Consider the following 22706-nt stretch of genomic DNA (forward strand, 5'->3'; position numbering starts at 1 on the left):
AAGATTCATTTACTGGAAAAGTTTCAAGTTTGTTTTTATTAATATAGCACATTTAAAAACAGCAAACATGGCTGACCGAAGTGCTGAACTAAACACAAGATAAAGAGACGAGGGCAAACCACACATTCACAAAAGCAAAATGACTGTAGACGAAGTCTTGTTTAATGAAAAATGTAAAAATTAACTGATTAAGTGTTTAAAACTAGAACAAATATCTGCCATTGAGGTCAAAAAAACAAGATTTTTTTTCTTGTTTTAAGCAAAAACTCTCCAGTAAATGTTTCTTGATTTAAGAATGTTTTGATATTTGTACTGGAAAACTAGACAAAAATACTGAGGAAGAACATTATTATGCAGTGTAATGATAGATTTAAAGCTTTATAAATACCTTTTTAAGACCAAGTAAAGAAAATTTAAAGAATAAAGTGAAGGGAACACAAAATGACAAAATCAGAGTTTTTTGCAGTTTTATAACAGTAGATTTAAGACTTTATAAAGACCCCTTTAAGACTAATTAAATCAATTTTACGGAATACCTTGAATAGAACATAATACATCAATATGTTGCACACACATCAAAACCTCTGCACTAGAATATGGAAACTTTTACTGTACCTTCTGATCATGATGCAAAAAATCATGTTCTTTCTTGATATTTCTGTCTTGTTTTCCAGTACAAATATCTAAATATTCATAAATCAAGATACATTTACTGGAGAAGAAAAATGACCGAAGATTTTGAAGAAGCTTTTTGGAAAAAATCATTAAAACTTTGTTTAAACAAGGGGTCAGAAAAATAATCTTAATTCAAAAGGGAAAACATTTTTTTTCAGATTGTTGGCAGATTGTTCTTGTTTTAAGCTAAAACTAAATTTGTAAAAAAGAAAATCTGAATTTTGCTCCTCAAGTAAACGCATCTACAATTTAGATATTTGTACTAGGACAAAACATTTTTTTTTTTTTTCAGTTTAATGAATGACTTTATGAATTTAAGCCATTCTGCTCTGACCTTCTTAAGGCTTTAAATTGTGGACAGGCAAATTTAGAGTCAAGACTTTTTAAGACCAGTAGAAAGCACAGAGAAACATCGCTGACCTTATAGAGCGGGCGGCGCACGTCGATGGGACAGTTTTGGATGACCTCATCTACCACCTCAGAGATCGGCTGGGTGAAGTCTGGATTAGCGAACTGAAAGAGGAAACAAGAGTCTGTGAGAGCGTGCATTTTAGAGACTATTTTTAATATCTAATTTAAGACATTTTTGAAGAACTGCACAAACAAAATGAATACTCTCTGCCCCTACAGAACAACCCCCCAAAATATCTAAGTAATGTACCTGAGACTCTTTTACTTAAAGGTCCAATATTGTACAACTTTCTGAAGTTTTATTTTAGGTTTTGATGTCCTTAAGAATATATATTTGCGGTATAAGTACCAAAAATCATCTCAATATATGTTTACAGCTGCTTTCTCAGGAGCTCTGCCAAGAACAGGGTGATTTTGGCCTGTCTACTTAATATTCATGAGCCTCTCTTCTGATTGGCCGGTTGTTTTCTGAGTGACCCACCATTGGTGACAGTAGTTCTGACATCACATTTATACTGAAGTCACAACAGCTCGTGAAAAGGCACAGCTACTTTATGCAGGCTGTGTGCATTTGTCTGTGGATCGACTGTTTTGAAACTTATATGGTAGTTTCATAGACCAGAGACCTCTGATATCATGAACACAGCCAGGAAATTTCAGTTTTGACAATATGGGACCTTTAATTAAACAGGCTGGGGCACACATTCGATGAGGACTTATCAGCAAAACATGTTTAACATACTCAAGACTCAATATGTACATACAGTAGTGGCCAAAAGTGATGTCCAGAGGGGATATTTGTTTTTAATTACCTTAAACCTTCAAAATATGGAAAGCATTTTATTTTTTAAACATGAGGGGAAAACAAAACACTAAGCTTGGTTAATAAGGTATTTATCTGACAAAATTATTTGGCAAAAAAAGGCAGACTTAAGCTGTAGGTTTTATTTTACTATGCAAAGAAACAAGAAAAAAAGCATACACTGGATTACAACATAATAATCAGTTATTAATATTTCATTGGTTCTGCATGTGTTCATAATTTCTTTGTATGACAGCCTGGATAAAAATCATTTCATTGTGTTATCACATAAAACAATCGACACAACTACGCAATATGCTTAGAAATTCTTTTCAATAATATTTGAATAAAGAGTGTAAATTTTCCTAGGCCAGACATCATTTTTGGACACTGCTGTATGTACTCATATTGGTTTGTGAACTAATATCAATACATGTGAATTAGATGTCGACTGATACATTTTGCTGATGCAAGAATGCATTTAAAGAAAAGAAAAAGTGCAAAGATTACTATGCAGATACTATAAATGTTCTTTAATAGCAATATTAATATTGCTCCTGGGGGCGGGGTTTATGTAAATTTTAGGGTTTGTGATGTCACTAACCCGGGAGGAATGTCGTGTAGTTCCTACCAGCCGTTTGTTGTAGTCCTTAAAAAACGATTTCTTTAAAAGCAAATATCTCCCTTTGCTTTGAACTTTGAGCGTTGTAACTTTGTAGGTGTTGTTTATGCTCAAACAGTAACATTACACACTAGCTAAAGTTAGAAAAGTGAAATCATACTCAAACACCCCTTTAATAGGTCTTTAATAGCAATAATAGAAAGATGTCCAAACCTCAGGATGAAAGAAGATCTCAGGTCCCAGGAAGCGCTCGTATCCCACGTCGATGGTGAACTCTTTCTTGCTGATGGCGTTGATGCCGGTGTACTGCTTGATCCATTTGGATCCGTCTGTGTCGTACTTGCTGAACTCCTTCACCAGGTCGGGACAGACGTAACTGAAGCGCTCCTGCACAGCACAAACACACGCTCATTTACACTGCAGGTCTGATTGGTTTCCTATATCCGATTTTTTTTTTACAGCCCGTTTACACGTTCTTTTAATTGACCCTTCGCAAGGAGTTTGATTGACAAGCGATCTAACTAATCATAATCCGCCATTTTTCTCCGACAAAGTCGTCAGGAGAGATAGTAGATCAACGTTGGAGGATTTTAACTTGAAAAACTAAGTGTACTGACGTTTTTCCGCGGTTAAAATAACGTTCCTTCATGTTTATTTGATCCTATAAATGAACTAGAAGGAAGAGATGATCGGTTCACGAGCAGCTTTAACTGAGGCTCTACAACGATCTGTCAGACACATTAAAGAGCCACAACGGTATTTATCTTTAAAAAAATGACCAAATTTGAAGGTTGAGACTTTGTTTCATATCAAAAGTAACCTGGTCTGTCGTGTCTGTCAGCGCGTTGTCAGTGTCCTCTGCTCCGTATAGTATTTTTCACTGTGTGAGAACATGGTGTGTGGCGTGAGAGTGGCGTGGCTTGTCAGACATAGCAACAGTAACTAAAGGGGGCGGGTCTTTGCGAACGGTCAAATTGACCCATATCCAATTCATGTGTTTACACTTGGCATACTATCTGGAACATCACGCATGCTTAAAGGGGGTTCTTGCACAGATGGACGAACGCGAAATATGCTTGATGCTAGCTTTGCGATATATGCTTGATGCTAGCTTTGCGATATACGTGAAGTTCGCCAAACATCACCATGATTTTGAGACGGAGGAAAAGGGCCATTATTGCAGCGTGTGTATGTGCTTCAGTTACTGTGAGCGAGAGAGATCTCAGGACTGGTGGGAGCATATCGTGCCGGGCTTTTTTCCGAAGTTTTAGGATGAGCAAGCCAACCTTTGATATGTTGTGTCCACATTCCTCTTCTATGACGACATGACGTTTCGCAGATTCGCGTCAGGGTTTCTCTCGTCATTAAACCGCGGAGCCTAATGCCTGAGAAAATCTGATCTGCCTGTTTACATGACAGTCGCATTGGCACATATCTGATTTCAGGGTGTCTACAGATATAAAAGTTCAATTTAAGACTTTTTAATGCCACTTTGAATGAAATTTAAGACCAAACCTGTGATGGAAATACACATTATATTACATATGTATATGTAATATTTAACCAAAGTAATTGAAGTAATATAATTTTAGTTTATTGAACTAAAATCAATGTAGCATTTGTGAGAATATTCAGCAAAATAGCTCCCGTCATGTTATGTTACTTAACTATATCATGTGTTCTAAATAAAAAAACTCAACATTTTGAATTTTTACCTCAGTATGTTTCTTCTGTGAGTTTTTTTTATGTGTGCTGTTATGCTCATTAGTTTTGATTTCTCACTATAAAATCTCTCACAGAGACAGGCATCGCGAGTCTCAACAGCGCTAGCAGAAATACATTATCAATCGCCGTTTATGAAATAAAATCAGAATCATTCTCATGATTCGATGCTTCACTGGTTATTTGACGGACATGTGGTCCGTCAGACTGGAGAAATTTTAGCGGTAATGTGACCAGAAATATTTAAGACCCATCGAATCTGAATTTAAGACATTTTAATACTTTTTAAGGCCTTTTATTAGGAAAACTAAGACATTTTAAGACTTTAAGACTTTTATTAGGAAAACTAAGACATTTTAATACTTTTTAAGGCCTTTTATTAGGAAAACTAAGACATTTTAAGACTTTAAGGACTTTTATTAGGAAAACTAAGACATTTTAGGACTTTAAGGACTTTTATCAGGAAAACTAAGACATTTTAATACTTTTTAAGGCCTTTTATTAGGAAAACTAAGACACTTTAAGACTTTAAGGACTTTTATTAGGAAAACTAAGAAATTAAGACTTTAAGGCCTTTTATTAGGAAAACTAAGACATTTTAATATTTTTAATGACTTTTATTAGGAAAACTAAGACATTTTAAGACTTTAAGGACTTTTATCAGGAAAACGAAGACATTTTAAGACTTTAAGGACTTTTATTAGGAAAACTAAGACATTTTAAGACTTTTTAAGGCCTTTTATTAGGAAAACTAAGACATTTTAAGACTTTAAGGACTTTCATTAGGAAAACTAAGACATTTTAATACTTTTTAAGGCCTTTTATTAGGAAAACTAAGACATTTTAATACTTTTTAAGGCCTTTTATTAGGAAAACTAAGACATTTTAAGACTTTAAGGACTTTTATTAGTAAAACTAAGACATTTTAAGACCTTTTATTAGGAAAACTAAGACATTTTAAGACTTTAAGGACTTTTATTAGTAAAACTAAGACATTTTAAGACCTTTTATTAGAAAAACTAAGACATTTTAAGACTTTAAGGACTTTTATTAGGAAAACTAAGACATTAAGACTTTAAGGACTTTTATTATGAAAACTAAGACATTTTAATACTTTTTAAGGCCTTTTATTAGGAAAACTAAGACATTAAGACTTTAAGGACTTTTATTAGTAAAACTAAGACATTTTAATACTTTTTAAGGCCTTTTATTAGGAAAACTAAGACATTTTAAGACTTTAAGGACTTTCATTAGGAAAACTAAGACATTTTAATACTTTTTAAGGCCTTTTATTAGGAAAACTAAGACATTTTAAGACTTTAAGGACTTTCATTAGGAAAACTAAGACATTTTAATACTTTTTAAGGCCTTTTATTAGGAAAACTAAGACATTTTAAGACTTTAAGGACTTTCATTAGGAAAACTAAGACATTTTAATACTTTTTAAGGCCTTTTATTAGGAAAACTAAGACATTTTAAGACTTTAAGGACTTTCATTAGGAAAACTAAGACATTTTAATACTTTTTAAGGCCTTTTATTAGGAAAACTAAGACATTTTAAGACTTTAAGGACTTTTATTAGTAAAACTAAGACATTTTAAGACCTTTTATTAGGAAAACTAAGACATTTTAAGACTTTAAGGACTTTTATTAGGAAAACTAAGACATTTTAATACTTTTTAAAGCCTTTTATTAGGAAAACTAAGACATTTTAAGACTTTAAGGACTTTTATTATGAAAACTAAGACATTTTAAGACTTTAAGGACCCGCGGCCACCCTGGAATTATATCGGACTCATTTCCACATATGAAGGAGGCCTGAAACCGATCTCGAAATATCCGAATGCATGGTTTTTTTTCCTGTAAACACGGTCATAAAACACATCCGATCTGTTTCACATATGAGCAAAAAATCAGAATTGGGTCACATTTCACTGACAGTGTAAAGTCTGGAGGACGAGACGCTCGTGTGATCACACACACACACACACTCACCTTGACGGCTTTGGCGGTCTCCAGCGACTGCTCCGGTGGGATGCCCACCTCTCTCTCCCTCAGCAACTGCTGTGTGAAATATGTGATGTCCCGGCCAGCGATGGGAATGTGTTTAATGCAGCTGCCGATCACGTATCCCTCCGCCTGTCAATCCAATCAAAGCAGAGACTTTTAACTTTCCTGCTCTGACCTATTGAGTCCCGTGAACATGTAGATCGACTTCAACGGGATCAAAATGCATTAGGAAACCCAAACCGCTTCTCAGAAAAATGCACATCAAAAAATGCATATCGCTGCAATATATGATGTTCTTACTCAGTATTTCTGTCTTGTTTTCCACATTCTTAAATAATGATACTAAAGAAGATACTCAAGATATTAAGTCTAGTTTTCTGAAAAATGTGTAAACTTAAGTGTGTTTATGCCAAAAACAAGTAAAAATACCTGCCAAAGGGGTCAGAAAAATAAACAAAATTATTTTCCTGATATTATTTCTTTTTAAACTCACTTCATTTTGACACATTTTTCAGTAAACAAGACTTAATATCTTCAGTCATTTTGCTTCTCCAGTAAATGTTTCTTGATTTAAGAAAGTTTAGATATTTGTGCTGGAAAACAAGACAGAAATACGGAGGAAGAACATGATTTTTTACAGCGCATCACTTTAATTTCTAAAGCTTTTATCATGGTATTGAATTAAGTTAGTGTTGGCCTCCTAATAACAAGTTGAATTACTTTTCCATATCACAAAAAGAATGCTGTTTGAATGCAGTAAAACAATACACAAAAATATATGAAGTGAACAGATGTTTCAAACAGATTAAAGTGTAAAAGGACACAACCATGAAATAATAATATAATTAAGAAATATCTTCAGATATCTTATCTGGCATGTTTTAATCCAGATTGAAATGTAAAAATGTCTAAGTGTAAATAAATGTTTGAAAATAAAATGTAAAAATGGCACACATTATATTCCAGCTCTCTGGACTGACATGAGTCAAACATTGTTTGACAGAACCCACAATGGGACAGAATCATTCAGAATTAAAATAGCACATATGAGAGAATGATTGTTCTGTAATGTGTGTGTGTGTGTGTGTGTGTGTGTGTGTGTGTGTGTGTGTGTGTGTGTGTGTGTGTGTGTGTGTGTGTGTGACGTACCACTGGAATGACGTGAGTAACTCCGTCTCCGCTGTCGATGACGGTTCCTGTGAGCGTTCGCTCCCCGACCTGCCGAGACGTCCATGACGCTGCCAGAGCCAAAACAGCCTGAAGAACACACACACGATCAGCCAAACACCGACATGTATGTGTGTGTGTGTGTGTGTGTGTGTGTGTGTGTGTGTTTTAGAGCTGCTCAATTAATCGTTAAAAAGATTGTGATCTCGATTCAAACACCCACGCGATCTAATTCCTAAATGACAACGATTCGGCTCTGTCTATTAAACCTTTGACAAGTGAACAATCCAGAGAGAGCATTTCTCACGGATAGATATGAAACAGCTTCATAAAGTCTTTTCAAACAGGCAATATCATTATTTCTGTGTTACAAACAGTGAGATTATCACAAAAGTTTATAGTTCAGATATAAACACTGATGTCTACGGTGGGGTAGAGTAAATCACCTTTTGAAAGTTACTTGATGCTTCAAATAAAGATTGTATCATTACACTGTTCCACCAGTAGGTGGCGACAAGTGACTTAAAATCTATACATTTTAATTTGTCTTGAATCATACATTCAAGAGATCTATTCAAAAAAGCTGATTCATTCCGTAATGAAAAAAGTGAGTCATTGAATCATTCAATCAAACTGATTTTTTATTCATTTATAATTCCTTTAAATTAATTAAATTTAATTTTTAAATAGACTTCATCAATTAACATCGTTTCAGAACCTCTATTAAATTACATGTTATTTTGTCAGTTGTCTATTCAGAATTGTGATCTCTATTTGAAAAGAAAAAAATCGTGATTCTCAATTCATACAGAATCATGCAGCTCTAGTGTGTGTGTGTGTGTGTGTGTGTGTGTGTGTGTGTGTGTGTGTGTGTGTGTGTGTATACCTGCACAGCGATGTACAGCCCCGGCACATTAAAGGACTCAAACATGATCTCGGCCGTGTACTCGCGGTTTTCTGGCGTGTTTAAAGGGGGTTCAGTCTGCAATAGAGAAACCAAGAGCAGGAAGTGATGCGCTGGTCTAAATGAACATCTAGTAGAGTTACGTCATGTTCTATTCAGACGGTTCACATGATAAAAGGTGTTTTTCCATGTTAATCAGAGGTTTTAACCTTACCAGCCCCAAAGCGTGACTAAATGCGATTCTATTTTAAATGGTTTCCATTTCTTTGATTACAAGATGCAAAAAAATATATAAACTACAATCAATCAGAAGAGTGTGTGGGCGGAGTCTCTCTGCAAGCACACTGATACAATATTTGTCATAGAATAGACTTGTTTGTTCACATTGAGTTGAACGTTTGTGTCTCCTGTAATTTATTTACAAGACCTGAGGCTAAAAAGGTTGATATTCAACATCATATTAGATGCTTTTAACATTAAATGACGCACATAAACAGTACCTGAGATTATCATTGTCATACTTTGCATGTTGTTTTTCCAGCCACAACGTCACAGAAATGTTTTAGAATAATAATCTGAAGGCCACGCCCACACCGGGGGGGAAACAATCCAACCGTCTCCATTGACTTTGCATTGCGAGAAGCTGCCTCCTTGTCATTTATGACATATAACAAAAAACAAAACAACGTCTAAAAGCTGCTATGTGACAAGGTGTACAGCAAACAAGCTAAAAAAACCAGAAATACGTTTTTATAAGCTGTTGACCCCAAAAAACGAACGTTTAAGGACATAAAAGTGGATAAAGGCCGGAACGAATGGGTAAATTGTGGGATCCTGACACTCAGTATGCACTAAAAACACACTACGTATGCAGTAAGTTACATTTTGTCACTGGTGGGTCAAATATCAGTTTTATACATTATATTTCTGTAAGCTAAGCTATCCTGTCGCCGATTACATTCCCCTCCAGCGGGCGTAATGTTGGTTCTCAGAGTAATAAGACACGTTGCGTTCTGTCTAAATTGCATGTTTCCACTTTTATGTAAAAAAAAACACTAAAAACTTATTTCTGCTTTTTTTTAGCTTGTATGCTGTACACCCCGTCACATAGCAGCTTTTAGATATTGTTTTGTTTTTTGTCATAAGTCATAAATGACAAGGAGGCAGCTTCTCGCAATGCAAAGTCAATGGAGACGGTTAGATTGCCGCCCCCCCACCCGGTGTGGGCGTGGCCTAAATACGCTAAATATCTCTATCGCCAGCTAGTTAGGACAAAAACTCTGATTAACATGGAAAAGAAGCCTTTTATCACATGTGTTAGTGCGTCCACCTAAAGCACAAGATCATCAGCGTTTAGGTGGAGTGTTACTCACCAACAGGAAGTAATGGTCCTCGGGTTCGGCCCTCAGGTACTTGAAGATCACCTGCTCCATAAACCTCTCCATCAGATCCCAATCCTCCACGATCCCGTGCCGAATGGGCCACTGCAGAGACACACACACACACACACTCAGAGATCACACACACGTCTGGAGGAACGGCGTGCTTTCTAACAGATTCTCACACTCTACAGATGATGATGATGATGAGAGACCTTCATCACCACGGCTGCTGGTCTTCATCACATGACTGATTCGAGTGTCAGATCGCTTTATTCAGTCCATAAGTATAAATTGTAATGCAATATCAGCAACTAAAAGCAATTTTCATACCGAAGAGCTGTACATTATCTGACAGTTATCCAGGTGCTGTATTAATACAATAAAATAAAACCAAACAAAAATAAAATAGAGAAGAACAACAGATTTAAGTTACATTTGATAAAAATTCTAAACCGTTTTCTGGAAGGATTTTATTGAACATGTCCTTAAGAGATTAATAAACAAGACGACCATGTGACATTTTGACACATTATGGATAGAAATGTGATTTTCGGTCTTGCCAATGAAAACACAAGGATTTCACAAACATATACCACAACCGGCCAATCAAACTACTGGACCAGAACCTGCTTGTATCGGGTTTCTAACTACACTAATGGTAAAAAAAAATCCCTTTTATTAATCAAGGATGCATTAAATTGGTCAAAAGTGACAGTACAGACATTCATAATGCTACAAAAGATTATATTTCAAATAAATGCTGTTCTTTGTTAACTTTTTATTCATCAACGAATCCTGGAAAAAATATATGACAGTTTTCCCAAAATTATGAAGCAGCAGAAACTGTTTTCAACACTGATAATAATGAGAAATGTTTCTTGATCATCAAATCATCATATTATAGTGATTTCTGAAGGATCATGTGACACTGAAGACTGGAGTAATGATGCTGAAAATTCAGCTTTGATCACAGGAATAAATTACACTTTACTATATATATATATATATATATATATATTCACATAGAAAACTACGAAAGAGGATTAGGGCCAAGCAATAATAAAAAAAATAAAACCATCTCGCGATTAAAGTCATTATAATGCGAAAATTAAACTCGTTAAATATCGAGAATAAAGTCGAAATACAATCTTGAGAATAAACTCATTAAATATCGAGAATAAAGTCGTTGTGTTTCGAGCAAAAACTCGTTAAATTTCTAGAAAAAAAGCCGAAATGAAATGTAGAGAATAACGCATTCGTTCAGTATTCATTGCATAGCTACTGATAGAGGACATGGCAGAGTTGGGTCACTTAGTCAAGCTGTAATTAAGACTTTCTTTCAGTAACAAAGAAATACTATCAACTTCAGCTAATTATGACAGAATAATAATTAGCATATGAACTTTAAAGAGAATTTGCAAGCGGCTAGCTCTTTTTAGAAGATAAAAACAGTCCAATTTTCGCGATGTTCTCGTTTTTGTCCAACATGAAATGACAACCAGTGAAATTACAGTGAAATGACAACGACTTTATTCTCGAAATTTAATGAGTTTTTTCTCGAAACACAACGACTTTATTCTCGATATTTAATGAGTTTTTTCTCGAAACACAACGACTTTATTCTCGATATTTAATGAGTTTATTCTCAAGATTGTATTTCGAGGGAAAAAAAAATTTCCCTCGAAATTTAACAAGTTTCATTTCGCATAATAATGACTTTAATCTCGAGATGTTTTGTTTTTTTATTATTATTGCTTGGCCCTAATCCTCTTCCGTAGTAAACAGCCATTTTAAATTGTAATAATTTTTCAAAATTTGTAATGTATTTTTGATCAAATAAATGCAGTTAAGACCTTTTTCGAAAAAAAGAAAAAAAAACTCAGCGACCCCAAACTTCTGAACCTACAAATTCAGTTTTTCATGACGTTTCATCACTCACTTTGGTGGCGTAATTGGGTTTATCGATGGCTTCGTCTCCGATGAAGAAGTCCAGATCGTCCACACCCTTCATCATCCTCCGCTGAGCCTGGTCGCCCACCTTCGCCGACTCCTTAATGGCGATACCTGACAGAAGAAAAGGATGATGGGAAGCCAGAAATGGTCAGATTACAGTCAAACATGAAGAGAGGCAGTAAATAGAGAACTGAGTGCCTACAAAAAAAGAAGAACGGCGTTATTTGAGGATGTGGTGAAGATTGTGAGATGATTATTTTACATCTTTCGACCAATAAGCTGTCCAGTCATTTGTGATTCAGTGCTCAATACATTTGTAATGCAGACACATGCACTCTCAAAGCTGCTTTAAAATGATATGTATTGTATAAAGCACTACACAAATAAATGTGAACCAGTTGAACTGTGAATAGACACATCTGACGCAACTGAGCTAAATGTGACTTTTTAGTCGGTGAAAAGCAATTTCAAGCCAATAAAACACTTAGAAAAGTTTGTAACAACTAAAGAGCTTTGGGAGCGGCTTTTGAACGCTCGCACTTTTGCAGCTTCAATATGATAATTATATTTAACTCTGCTTCCTCAAAACATCATACAGACGTGTACTACACCCTACAGACTTTAGCCTAGTACACTACAGACGTGCACTACACCCTACAGACTTTAGCCTAGTACACTACAGACGTGCACTACACCCTACAGACTTTAGCCTAGTACACTACAGACGTGCACTACACCCTACAGACTTTAGCCTAGCACACTACAGATGTGCACTACACCCTACAGACATCTACCTAGCACACTACAGACACACATGCACTACACCCTACAGACATCTGCCTAGCACACTACAGACAGACATACACTACACCCTACAGATATCTGCCTAGCACACTACAGACACACATGCACTACACCCTACAGACATCTGCCTAGCACACAACAGACACACATGCACTACACCCTACAGACTTTAGCCTAGTACACTACAGACGTGTACTACACCCTACAGACTTTAGCCTAGTACACTACAGACGTGCACTACACCCTACAGACTTTAGCCTAGTACACTACAGATGTCCACTACACCCTACAGACATCTGCCTAGCACACTACAGACAGACATGCACTACACCCTACAGACTTTAGCCTAGTACACTGCAGATGTCCACTACACCCTACAGACATCTGCCTAGCACACTACAGACAGACATGCACTACACCCTACAGACTTTAGCCTAGTACACTACAGACACACATGCACTACACCCTACAGACATCTGCCTAGCACACAACAGACACACATGCACTACACCCTACAGACTTTCGCCTAGTACACTACAGACGTGCACTACACCCTACAGACTTTAGCCTAGTACACTACAGACGTGCACTACACCCTACAGACTTTAGCCTAGTACACTACAGATGTCCACTACACCCTACAGACATCTGCCTAGCACACTACAGACACACATGCAATACACCCTACAGACATCTGCCTAGCACCATACAGACAGATATGCACTACACCCTACAGACTTTAGCCTAGTACACTACAGATGTCCACTACACCCTACAGACATCTGCCTAGCACACTAGAGACAGACATGCACTACACCCTACAGACTTTAGCCTAGTACACTACAGACACACATGCACTACACCCTACAGACATCTGCCTAGCACACAAAAGACACACATGCACTACACCCTACAGACTTTCACCTAGTACACTACAGACGTGCACTACACCCTACAGACTTTAGCCTAGTACACTACAGACGTGCACTACACCCTACAGACTTTAGCCTAGTACACTACAGATGTCCACTACACCCTACAGACATCTGCCTAGCACACTACAGACACACATGCACTACACCCTACAGACATCTGCCTAGCACACTACAGACACACATGCACTACACCCTACAGACATCTGCCTAGCACACAACAGACACACATGCACTACACCCTACAGACTTTCGCCTAGTACACTACAGACATGCACTACACCCTACAGACTTTAGCCTAGTAAACTACAGACGTGCACTACACCCTACAGACATCTGCCTAGCACACTACAGACACACATGCACTACACCCTACAGACACACATGCACTACACCCTACAGACGTGCACTACACCCTACAGACACACATGCACTACACCCTACAGACACACATGCACTACACACTACAGACATCTGCCTAGCACACAACAGACACACATGCACTACACCCTACAGACTTTAGCCTAGCACACTACAGACGTGCACTACAGCGACATCTAACAGTAGATATAGAAGGGATCCGTAAGTGCTCGTATAGTAAGCGCTTGGTGAAGAGCGTCAAAGATGTCATTGTTCATCACTGTAGCCAATCACAGACATATGTTGAGCGCATCAACACCATGGCCAATCAGAGGTGTTTAAGAGTCCGTTCAACAGCGCTCAAAATGCTAGCGGGAAATGCTGATATCGTCACATTTTAAAATTTCAGTACCGACTTGGTACCGAAGTCGCTACTTTTGACAATATACAGACAAGACATAATCCTAGAACATTAGTGTCATGCATTAAACCCTACAGATGTACACTACACTCTACAGACATCAGCCTAGTACACTAGTATCATGCATTACACCCTACAGATGCGCACTACACCCTACAGACATAAGCCTAGTACACTAGTGTCATGCACAACACCGTACAGACATAAGCCTAGTACACTAGTGTCATGCACTACATCCTACAGATGTGTATTACACCCTACAGACATCAGCCTAGTACACTAGTGTCATGCACTACAACCTACAGACATAAGCCTAGTACACTTGTGTCATGCACTACACCCTACAGATGTGCATTACACCCTACAGACATCAGCCTAGTACACTAGTATCATGCATTACACCCTACAGATGTGCACTACACCCTACAGACATCAGCCTAGTACACTAGTGTCATGCACTACACCCTACAGATGTGCATTACACCCTACAGACATCAGCCTAGTACACTAGTGTCATGCACTACACCCTGTGACATCAGCCTAGTTCACTAGTGTCATGTACTACACCCTAGAGATGTGTACTACACCCTACAGACATCAGCCTAGAGCACTAGTGTCATTTATTACACTATACAGACGTCGACATAGAAGAACAGACACTCACATGACGGAATGATGAACTGCGGTTCCGTGTTTCCTGCATATCCCAGTTTAGTGTACCTGAAACAAAAAGCACACATTAATGCTCATATTCATTCACTCATGCACATTACTCATTTCACAGTTCCTGGTTGAAGAGCAGAAGATCAAAATAAATCAAACACTACGGGTCCCATTTATGAACAATTCGTTCTGTCAGAATAATATTTCTTTATGATGAGCACTTCATTCAGAGTGTGTTCATAAATCAAACATATTTTTTCCTTTAAACTCTGAAGGATCACATCTCACATACTGACTGTTTTTAATTATTTTTTATTATTAATTACACCACCTTAGACCAACACACGAACCTTTTGCATTTAAGAACTTTTTTTTTTAATAATTGGTCAATTAATAACACACACACACAAATCGGAGAATGTTTCATGTCTCAACATGTCAAACTAACCTAACACTGTCGATCTCTCCTGATCAATAACAACATCACAGAATCAAAACAGAGACAGATTTGCGGTTATAATAATTTACACGTTGGTCAATGTCCAGCATTGATATTTGATACAGGTTATGAATATTACAGGATTTCGTGTTTTTCTCAGTTTGCCCATATAAGGCCGCAGCAAGAATACGGAAGTACAGGAAGAGGAAGCAGCTGTGCGCATGCGCACAAACAAAAGACAACAGATTCAATCATTTTTACGTGCTCTTCAAACACCTTTAGTTTTAAAGTATCATCATTGATATAATCATGTTAGGCGGTCCTCTCCGCAAAAGAACAAAACACAAATGTCATATGAGCGTTAAAGCGGAGCGTTTATCGTCTCTCCGCGCGCCTGTAATCTCAGCATCACACAATCAGCTCAAACACACTGATTTTATGACAGTTATTTGCGCATCTCTGTGCTGGAAAAAGGCAATTTCGCAAATTCCAAACAGTAGCTGATAAACGGAAAACAGCCATACAGTAAGAGAATGTTAGCCGTGCAGGAGCGAGAGCGAGTGCGCGCGCCCGTGTAGCGCCGGTTTTCGTTAGCACTGGACAGATTGCGTTGTTAACTCACCCTGTGCCACAATCCACAACGCATGCCGGTAACCGAGCGGCCATCTCGAGTGGTTAAAGAGCCGGTGAGCTCCCGGTACAAGTGATCTGTCGCTCCGTTTGTGCGCGAGGCGGAACCCGGAAACGAGAAGGAAGCGTTTTACCACTTCCGCATTCAAGTGCAGAAGAAAGCGCGTACCCTAGAGCGGCCGTGAGAGTCACAGAGTGATGACGTGGGCGGGGCAGAGCGGCTCAAACACGTGACCGTCCAAATGTCAGAACGCTTTTTTTTCTAATACTGTCAAAGCACGACTGTGATATGGGAAAAGATTATCTCAGAAATAATAGTGAAAAATCAGTCTTTTTGTGGGTTTCTCCCATTACACACACTTTCACCACTGCATTTCCCGTATTTGGCCCAAGTGTTCAAGTGTGCATCACATTTGATGCAAACAATGCAAGTTTGTACAGAGCTTTATGTGCACTTTTAGATTTTTAAGTTTCACTTTAAAATAAACGTGTATGTTTAGTAGTTCCTCAGTAACAGAAGACGCAATTTAATTGTGCTGCTTCTGATCAAGTGTTTAAAAGCATTTGCAAATGTTTTACAAAATACTCATACATGCACTACACCCTAAAGACATCAGCACACTACATACGTGCACTTCACCCAAGTGTGGATAGTGTGGAATTGGTGCACTTATTCCTGTATCGTGCACACTCTCAAGTGGCTGTATTCAATTGTGTGTCAATTCTGATATATTTAAAGTTTTAATAATTTTATCTGTACATGTTGGCAAATTTGTATGCAAAGCAAGCATGCCAAATTTAATTTTTTATTTTGATTCAGACAAAAAAAAAAGAGAGTAAACTGAGGGCGAAGCGCGCCACCTGCCGGACACTACAGTGACATGCGCGCGAGAGAAGATGTCACGAGTACGCGCTCAGCTGTCAATCATTCTACGTGGACGCTTTTTTGATAAAACAAAACATTGATGTTGTTGGTTTAAAAATTGTCAACGAGACATCAACAAGCTATTAATGAAAATACTCTTATCAACGATAAAACCAAAATGTAATTTATATTTTGCTTTTGAATGAATTTGGCCAGCAAATGGCGCTCTATTGGTGGTCTGATCTTCTGCATCATTACGACATCAAGAGTTCCAAGAGTTTTTATGTTCAGAAAAACTGTATGATTTAATCAACTCAGTTATTCGTGCAGAGCACATGAGAGTAAGGCAGATGTTATAAAGTAAGGCAAGTAACGACGACAAAGACGTTTTACAGAGACTTAAAACTTTACTCTATCCATTGTGCAATCGTCAACATATCTCATACATCAGCATTAGACCTGTCAATCAAGCGTCCGTTCACACAGAACGCGTTTTCCATCCCACTGAGCTTCTTTTCCATTCTTTTCCACTAGGATTGTTCGTATCGATACTGAAGAAGTCTATTGAAACGGTTACTAATGTGAGTATCGAAAGTAGGCGATAGGCCTACTCAAATATAGTTAATTAGAAACCATTGATGCTTTTGGGAAACGCGATCCAGAATAATGCTCATCAGAGGACAGAAAAACACAATATGTTTGAGTTATTTCACAATATACAAATTGAAATTGTAGCCTACATAGCTTGTGCAATTACATTTATTTTAATTGAACTTTACTTACTTTATTGTTTATGTTTACAGGGACAATGCACAATTAAAAGTAGCCTAATTGCACCAGAGTTAGCTAAAAGCTAATTTACATCTGCTGTTCCTGGGCAGGTAAACAAATAAAATAACATACAATATTACATATACACCACATAAAACCTCACAATACAGACGTCCAGGAATGAGATTTACAAAATCTGTATATATAAAAATAGACAATTTACAACACATTCATTAGTGGTTGCAGTTCATAATGATCATGTTCTATCTGTAACTAATCATACTCTGTCTGAAAAAAAGTTTGTATTTTATTTGTGCAATAGCCTGTCACTTATGAATAGGGTTGCCAACTTCTGTGAAGGAAAATAAGGGACAATCGTGGCTCTTTATATGAAAGTAAAGGACAGAATAAGGGACACTCAAAATATTTGTTCTGTACCAGTGCATGTCATAGCAGTGTCTCCAGTTAAGTAGGCCTATGTGTAAAAATATGTATAAAAGGTTCTCACACATAAGCACATTTGGGTCAATTTGTGTCAAAATCAACCCAATTTTTTTTAAACTTTCCAGACTCAAATTTTTGATTTTGTAAAAAAAATAAAAAATAAAAAAAAAATCTGAAGAAAGACAAATATAAATGGAGAAGAAGGCCAACATATTACATGAGATGGATGTAGATTTACTGAGTAATTTACCGTTTTGTAAAGGGGGGTCAAAATTACAATTTTCACCTGGGATTTGGAGTCAGATTACAGGGGGTAAAAATGACTTTAGAACAGCATTATTATTTTATTTTTACGCAGAGATTGTTAGGTCTATTAGTTAAATATGTTGACTTTAGTCATCTTTGTTTCATTATATGCCATTATATGCATTATATCTCAAAAATGGGAAAAAGCGCTAGCCCACTTTTTGCCCAAATTTTGTAAGCCTGTTACTCATATTAAAGATATCTTAATATCCTTTTAGATTCTAATTCTTAACAAACTTTTCTTTTGGTTTCTTAATTTTAAAGGCCCAATTTTTCAGAGCTATAGGGATGTTAATGTGGCTCCATGTGTAAATTGGTACACATTTTCAATGGTTTCACATTTTCTGAAGAACAAATAATGTTGAAACTAGAACGTTTTTTCTATCAACACAATTGAACATTCCTGAGTGCCATAAATAGAATTTTCCCAAAGTTTGTGAGTCTGTAACTGTAAAGTATTAAAGATATCTCAATAACCTTCAATATTCTCATTCTTAATAAACTTTTCTTTTGTAATCTTCATTTTAAAGACCCTATATGGTTAAATCCCATTGATATAATGTGCATGTTAAAATTATTGAATTTTACGCATTTTCAAAATATTCATAGATGCCTCCTACGTCACTAGAAATAGAACGTCGCCATATTGACGACCGATCTCGCCCGGTATGGCCGCCAAAACTGCCCATTCGAATGAGAGAGAGAGACAGAGATAGCCTACATGGAGAAAATTTTAATTTCAGGCTCTGATCCTTATTTTGTTACACTCAGTTTTCTTTTGTCCTTTATTATCTGCCCTAGACTTGCCCCAAGTTGCCTTCCATGATATATGTATATATATATACATCTTGTGCATAACCCCTCCCCATACAGTGGGGATCGCTTGAAGGCTTTCAAGAGTAAAGACGTGTATCAATTTGCTGTTGCTGGATGGGTAAAAGACGTAAAAGTGCGGCACCTGGCCATCAAGGACTTATATGTAATCATGGGAAATGTTGGTATTATAAAAAAAATTCAAATGTATGATTTTGGTGGTAGTTTGCTCTGACTAACGTAGGTAGCGAGTTGTTAGCTAGCTAGTGGCTCAGCTGGTAGCAACAAAGCAACAAGCTTGAAATCACGACTTCATAAGTGGGAAGTAGGACATTTCCGACAGCACGTGACGGCAGCATTAAAATAAGGGACCGTTCACACTACGGGAGACACGATCCGCCTTTTTTGCCTCCGATACCGATTCCGATACCTGGGACTACACTCAAAAAAATAAATTTTGCCTCTTGTTAAATTTAATTAATTAAAATAAGCAAAAGTAACACAATTGTTTAATATTTTGTCACAACTTAATTTTATTGTGTTCAATCAATCTAATATATTTAAAACTGAAGTTTACTTAATTAATTTGTGTGAAAACTACATGAATTATTTTTGTTGACAACTAACTTGGCAGTGGATCTGTAGCTCCCAGCATGCTTTGCAAGGGACTGCATTAGGAGGATAAATTTAGGGATTAAAATGTTATTTTATGTGTTTTTCAGTAAATGGAAATATGTTGTTAGTTGATGTTAGTATTTAATGTTCAGTTATGTTAGAAACTTAGAGGACTTTATGTAATGTTTTTGAATTTTGTGGTTACCATTATGCAGAAGAGTGAAGACTGTGTTTAGCCTGTGGGAACTCAGTACACATTCCATATGCATTAAACCTCACTTGCATCCCTGCATAAGTCATATTTAATATTATTATGCAAAAATTTGTTCTAAATAAATCGAATGCTAGTCCCTAATATCATTAGAAGTAACTATAGAGCCTAACTAACTAAAATTATAATGTCGATGATTTTAGACAGGACAAAAATTAAATCTGGGTAACTTGACAAAATTCTAGCTAGTAGGAATGACACAATTAATTTAGTAGTCTTGACCAAATTAATTTAAGTTCATACAGCAAGATTACAACAAATCATTTCGAACAAATTAGATTGTGTTGGATAAATATAATTCAATTTCGTGGAAAACCTTTCCTTAATTTAATTAAGTTGGTTCAACAAATTATTTTTTTGAGTGTAGGGGTGTGAACCTACACTGGTCTCACGGTTCGGTTCGATTACGATTATCAAGTCATCGATTCAGTTCAATTCGATATCGCGAGGCATCGCGGTGCACTGCATCTGCAATTTAAATTTTTACCCCAAAAGTGATGTGTGCGTGCGCGCGCGCGTGTTCACCTGTTCGGGAAGTCGCACTGACAGAAACAGTGACATTCCAGTTTAAGTTTCAAGGGAGTAAAGCCTGTTTATGCCATTTAGTAAATGAAATTGTGTCAAATCAATTTTGTTGTAAAGAAATGTTCATTTAAAAGCAGCGCTCATTCATCCGTGTATAATGTTACCATAGAGATGCGTGCATCAACCGTCGCCGAGCCCGCTGTTGAAGGTAACGATCATCCATTTATAATCACGCGTAACAACACAGAATAATTGTAATTTGACCATCGGGTTTGGATACTTAAATCAGCTCTATGTGTGCGTGACATGAGCGGGCACAGCGCGTGTCTTCTCCAGGTCGTGCTTACCAGGTTGTTCATTAGAGCCGAAATGTGCCCAGAATAGATGTAGGCTTTTAAAGTATTTACTGAACCGATACCGAATCGCCCTCGTCTGCATCGCGATGCATCGTAGAAACGATTAATTTCGACACCCCTACCTGGGACTCAGTATTGGCCATACCGATCCGATCCAATACTAAAATAATAATTAAAAAAACAGTGCCAAATTACCTAATAAACTGTATCTGTATGCCTCACTGTGGGGAAGAGTGATTATTCTTTTGTTAAAGGCATCAAAGCTTGACTTAAACATTATTTTCCTTACTTTGTAAAATAATACAGACAAAATATATACTATATAATTAAAAGACATTTATTTAAAAATTTTAAGCGCAACTTTTTAATGAAGCAGCAACACATGATAGATTGGACAGAACAACTAAGGCTATCGATAAACTGCCATTGCGCAAAAGTATTGTAATATGAAAGGCTCCAATTCAGAGCGGCACGAAACCTTATGCGCATCCCGTGCGCAGAACGATGCGCTCGAAGCAACATGGAGTCACGGCGCAGCGCGTCGCATTGAAAAGTTCAAAGCACAAAAGTAAGATATACATATATTTCTTTATTTATTCATTAGTTTGAGCCTTTTAACAGTTTTAAATTTCAGTTAATGTGCGTGTGAACAGCAATTATATCGCTCTCTACTCCAGTGTTGTGATTACTTACAGAGCCGGCGCCAGCCGAGAACTGATGAGGGGGCGTCTGGAATACCGAGAGGGGGCGTTCACAATAACGCACGTCACCACTTTTTTGCCAGGTCGATATTCTCCCCACCACTTTTTAAAACATCTTTGCGGCATGTACCAATTTGTACCAATACAAATAATAAAACATCTCCAGTTAACTAGCAGAGCATTCATTTTGTTCGTTTGTCAAATTAGAGTCATTATAGCGCTGAAATGTGTAGTTTTTTTAAATCAATTAAGTGATCAAAGTGCTCGTTGCCGCTTCGATCAGTGAAATTTTAAAACACACTAAGGTCTATGGAAGCGGCAATAAATAATAATCCTTTCCATAACAATAAGACGACACGTTTTACATGTTGGATACACACTCTGTAAGTAGCTTTACATTTTGCTCTTTTCTTCTTCAGTTCACCGGCCACTTATGTATTTCATGATTAGTGGAGAAATTACGTGTTGTAAATCCAACAGATCTGATTCTCTGAACTGTGGCAGTGGCACAAACCAGATGGCGCCGCCCATCGCACAAACAACAAAACACATCCACTTGCACATATTTGACAATCGGAATATCAGTGTTTCATGCTGTAGCTAATACATTTGTGAATATTTTGAATAAAAAAGGAAAAATGACATAAAAGCAGATCATCATTCATTCAGCTCTGTGTTGCGGTTGCGCTCTGTCACGTGACAAGCAATGACGCGTCACCATGGAAACATTAAAGCGACAGGTTCTAAATAACGGTCGCCTTGAAAAACTCACGCTGGGTGGTCAGTTAGAATATTTTAAACTTACGAGTGAAAGGGCTAACTAAAATATAAATTTAGGTTAATATTCACGAAAATGTGAAAATGTAATTGGCAAAATGTGATTTTTAAATAGCATATTTTATCAGTAAAATCCCGTTTACATTCATGGTGATCTGAGGGGGCGGGAGAGTCCCGTTGAGGGGGCGTCGCCCCCTCACGCCCCCCCGTGGCGCCGGCCCTGATTACTTATCAGTTGTGTTGTGATCTAACAGACACCCGGTAGAAAGTAACGTAACATGTGAAACTTCAGCACGTTAAAGTCCTTTTATGCAAACCATAGACCTTTATCTACAGATCTACAGTATAATAATAGGAACATTGAC

The 22706-nt window shown here is 37.1% G+C and overlaps 1 protein-coding gene across 1 annotated transcript in view; it reads right to left on the bottom strand.

Moving 5' to 3' along the window:
* Positions 1–16129, bottom strand: part of actr3 (actin related protein 3) — a 23850-nt gene extending 7721 nt beyond the window's left edge. Inside the window, exons 1-9 of the mRNA XM_077215852.1 lie at positions 15890–16129; positions 14830–14885; positions 11635–11759; positions 9687–9797; positions 8296–8391; positions 7392–7499; positions 6228–6371; positions 2724–2897; positions 1096–1188 (exon numbers count right to left, since the gene is read on the bottom strand). Coding sequence (XP_077071967.1) covers positions 1096–1188; positions 2724–2897; positions 6228–6371; positions 7392–7499; positions 8296–8391; positions 9687–9797; positions 11635–11759; positions 14830–14885; positions 15890–15933 — 951 coding nt within the window. The 5' untranslated portion in view covers positions 15934–16129. The remainder of the gene's footprint in view (positions 1–1095; positions 1189–2723; positions 2898–6227; positions 6372–7391; positions 7500–8295; positions 8392–9686; positions 9798–11634; positions 11760–14829; positions 14886–15889) is intronic.
* Between the last annotated feature and the right edge of the window lie 6577 nt (positions 16130–22706).

The sequence above is a fragment of the Siphateles boraxobius genome, unplaced genomic scaffold (assembly GCF_051911475.1).
Source record: "Siphateles boraxobius isolate OS27281-9 unplaced genomic scaffold, OSU_SipBor_1 7, whole genome shotgun sequence".
In the NCBI taxonomy this organism is placed as follows: domain Eukaryota; kingdom Metazoa; phylum Chordata; class Actinopteri; order Cypriniformes; family Leuciscidae; genus Siphateles; species Siphateles boraxobius.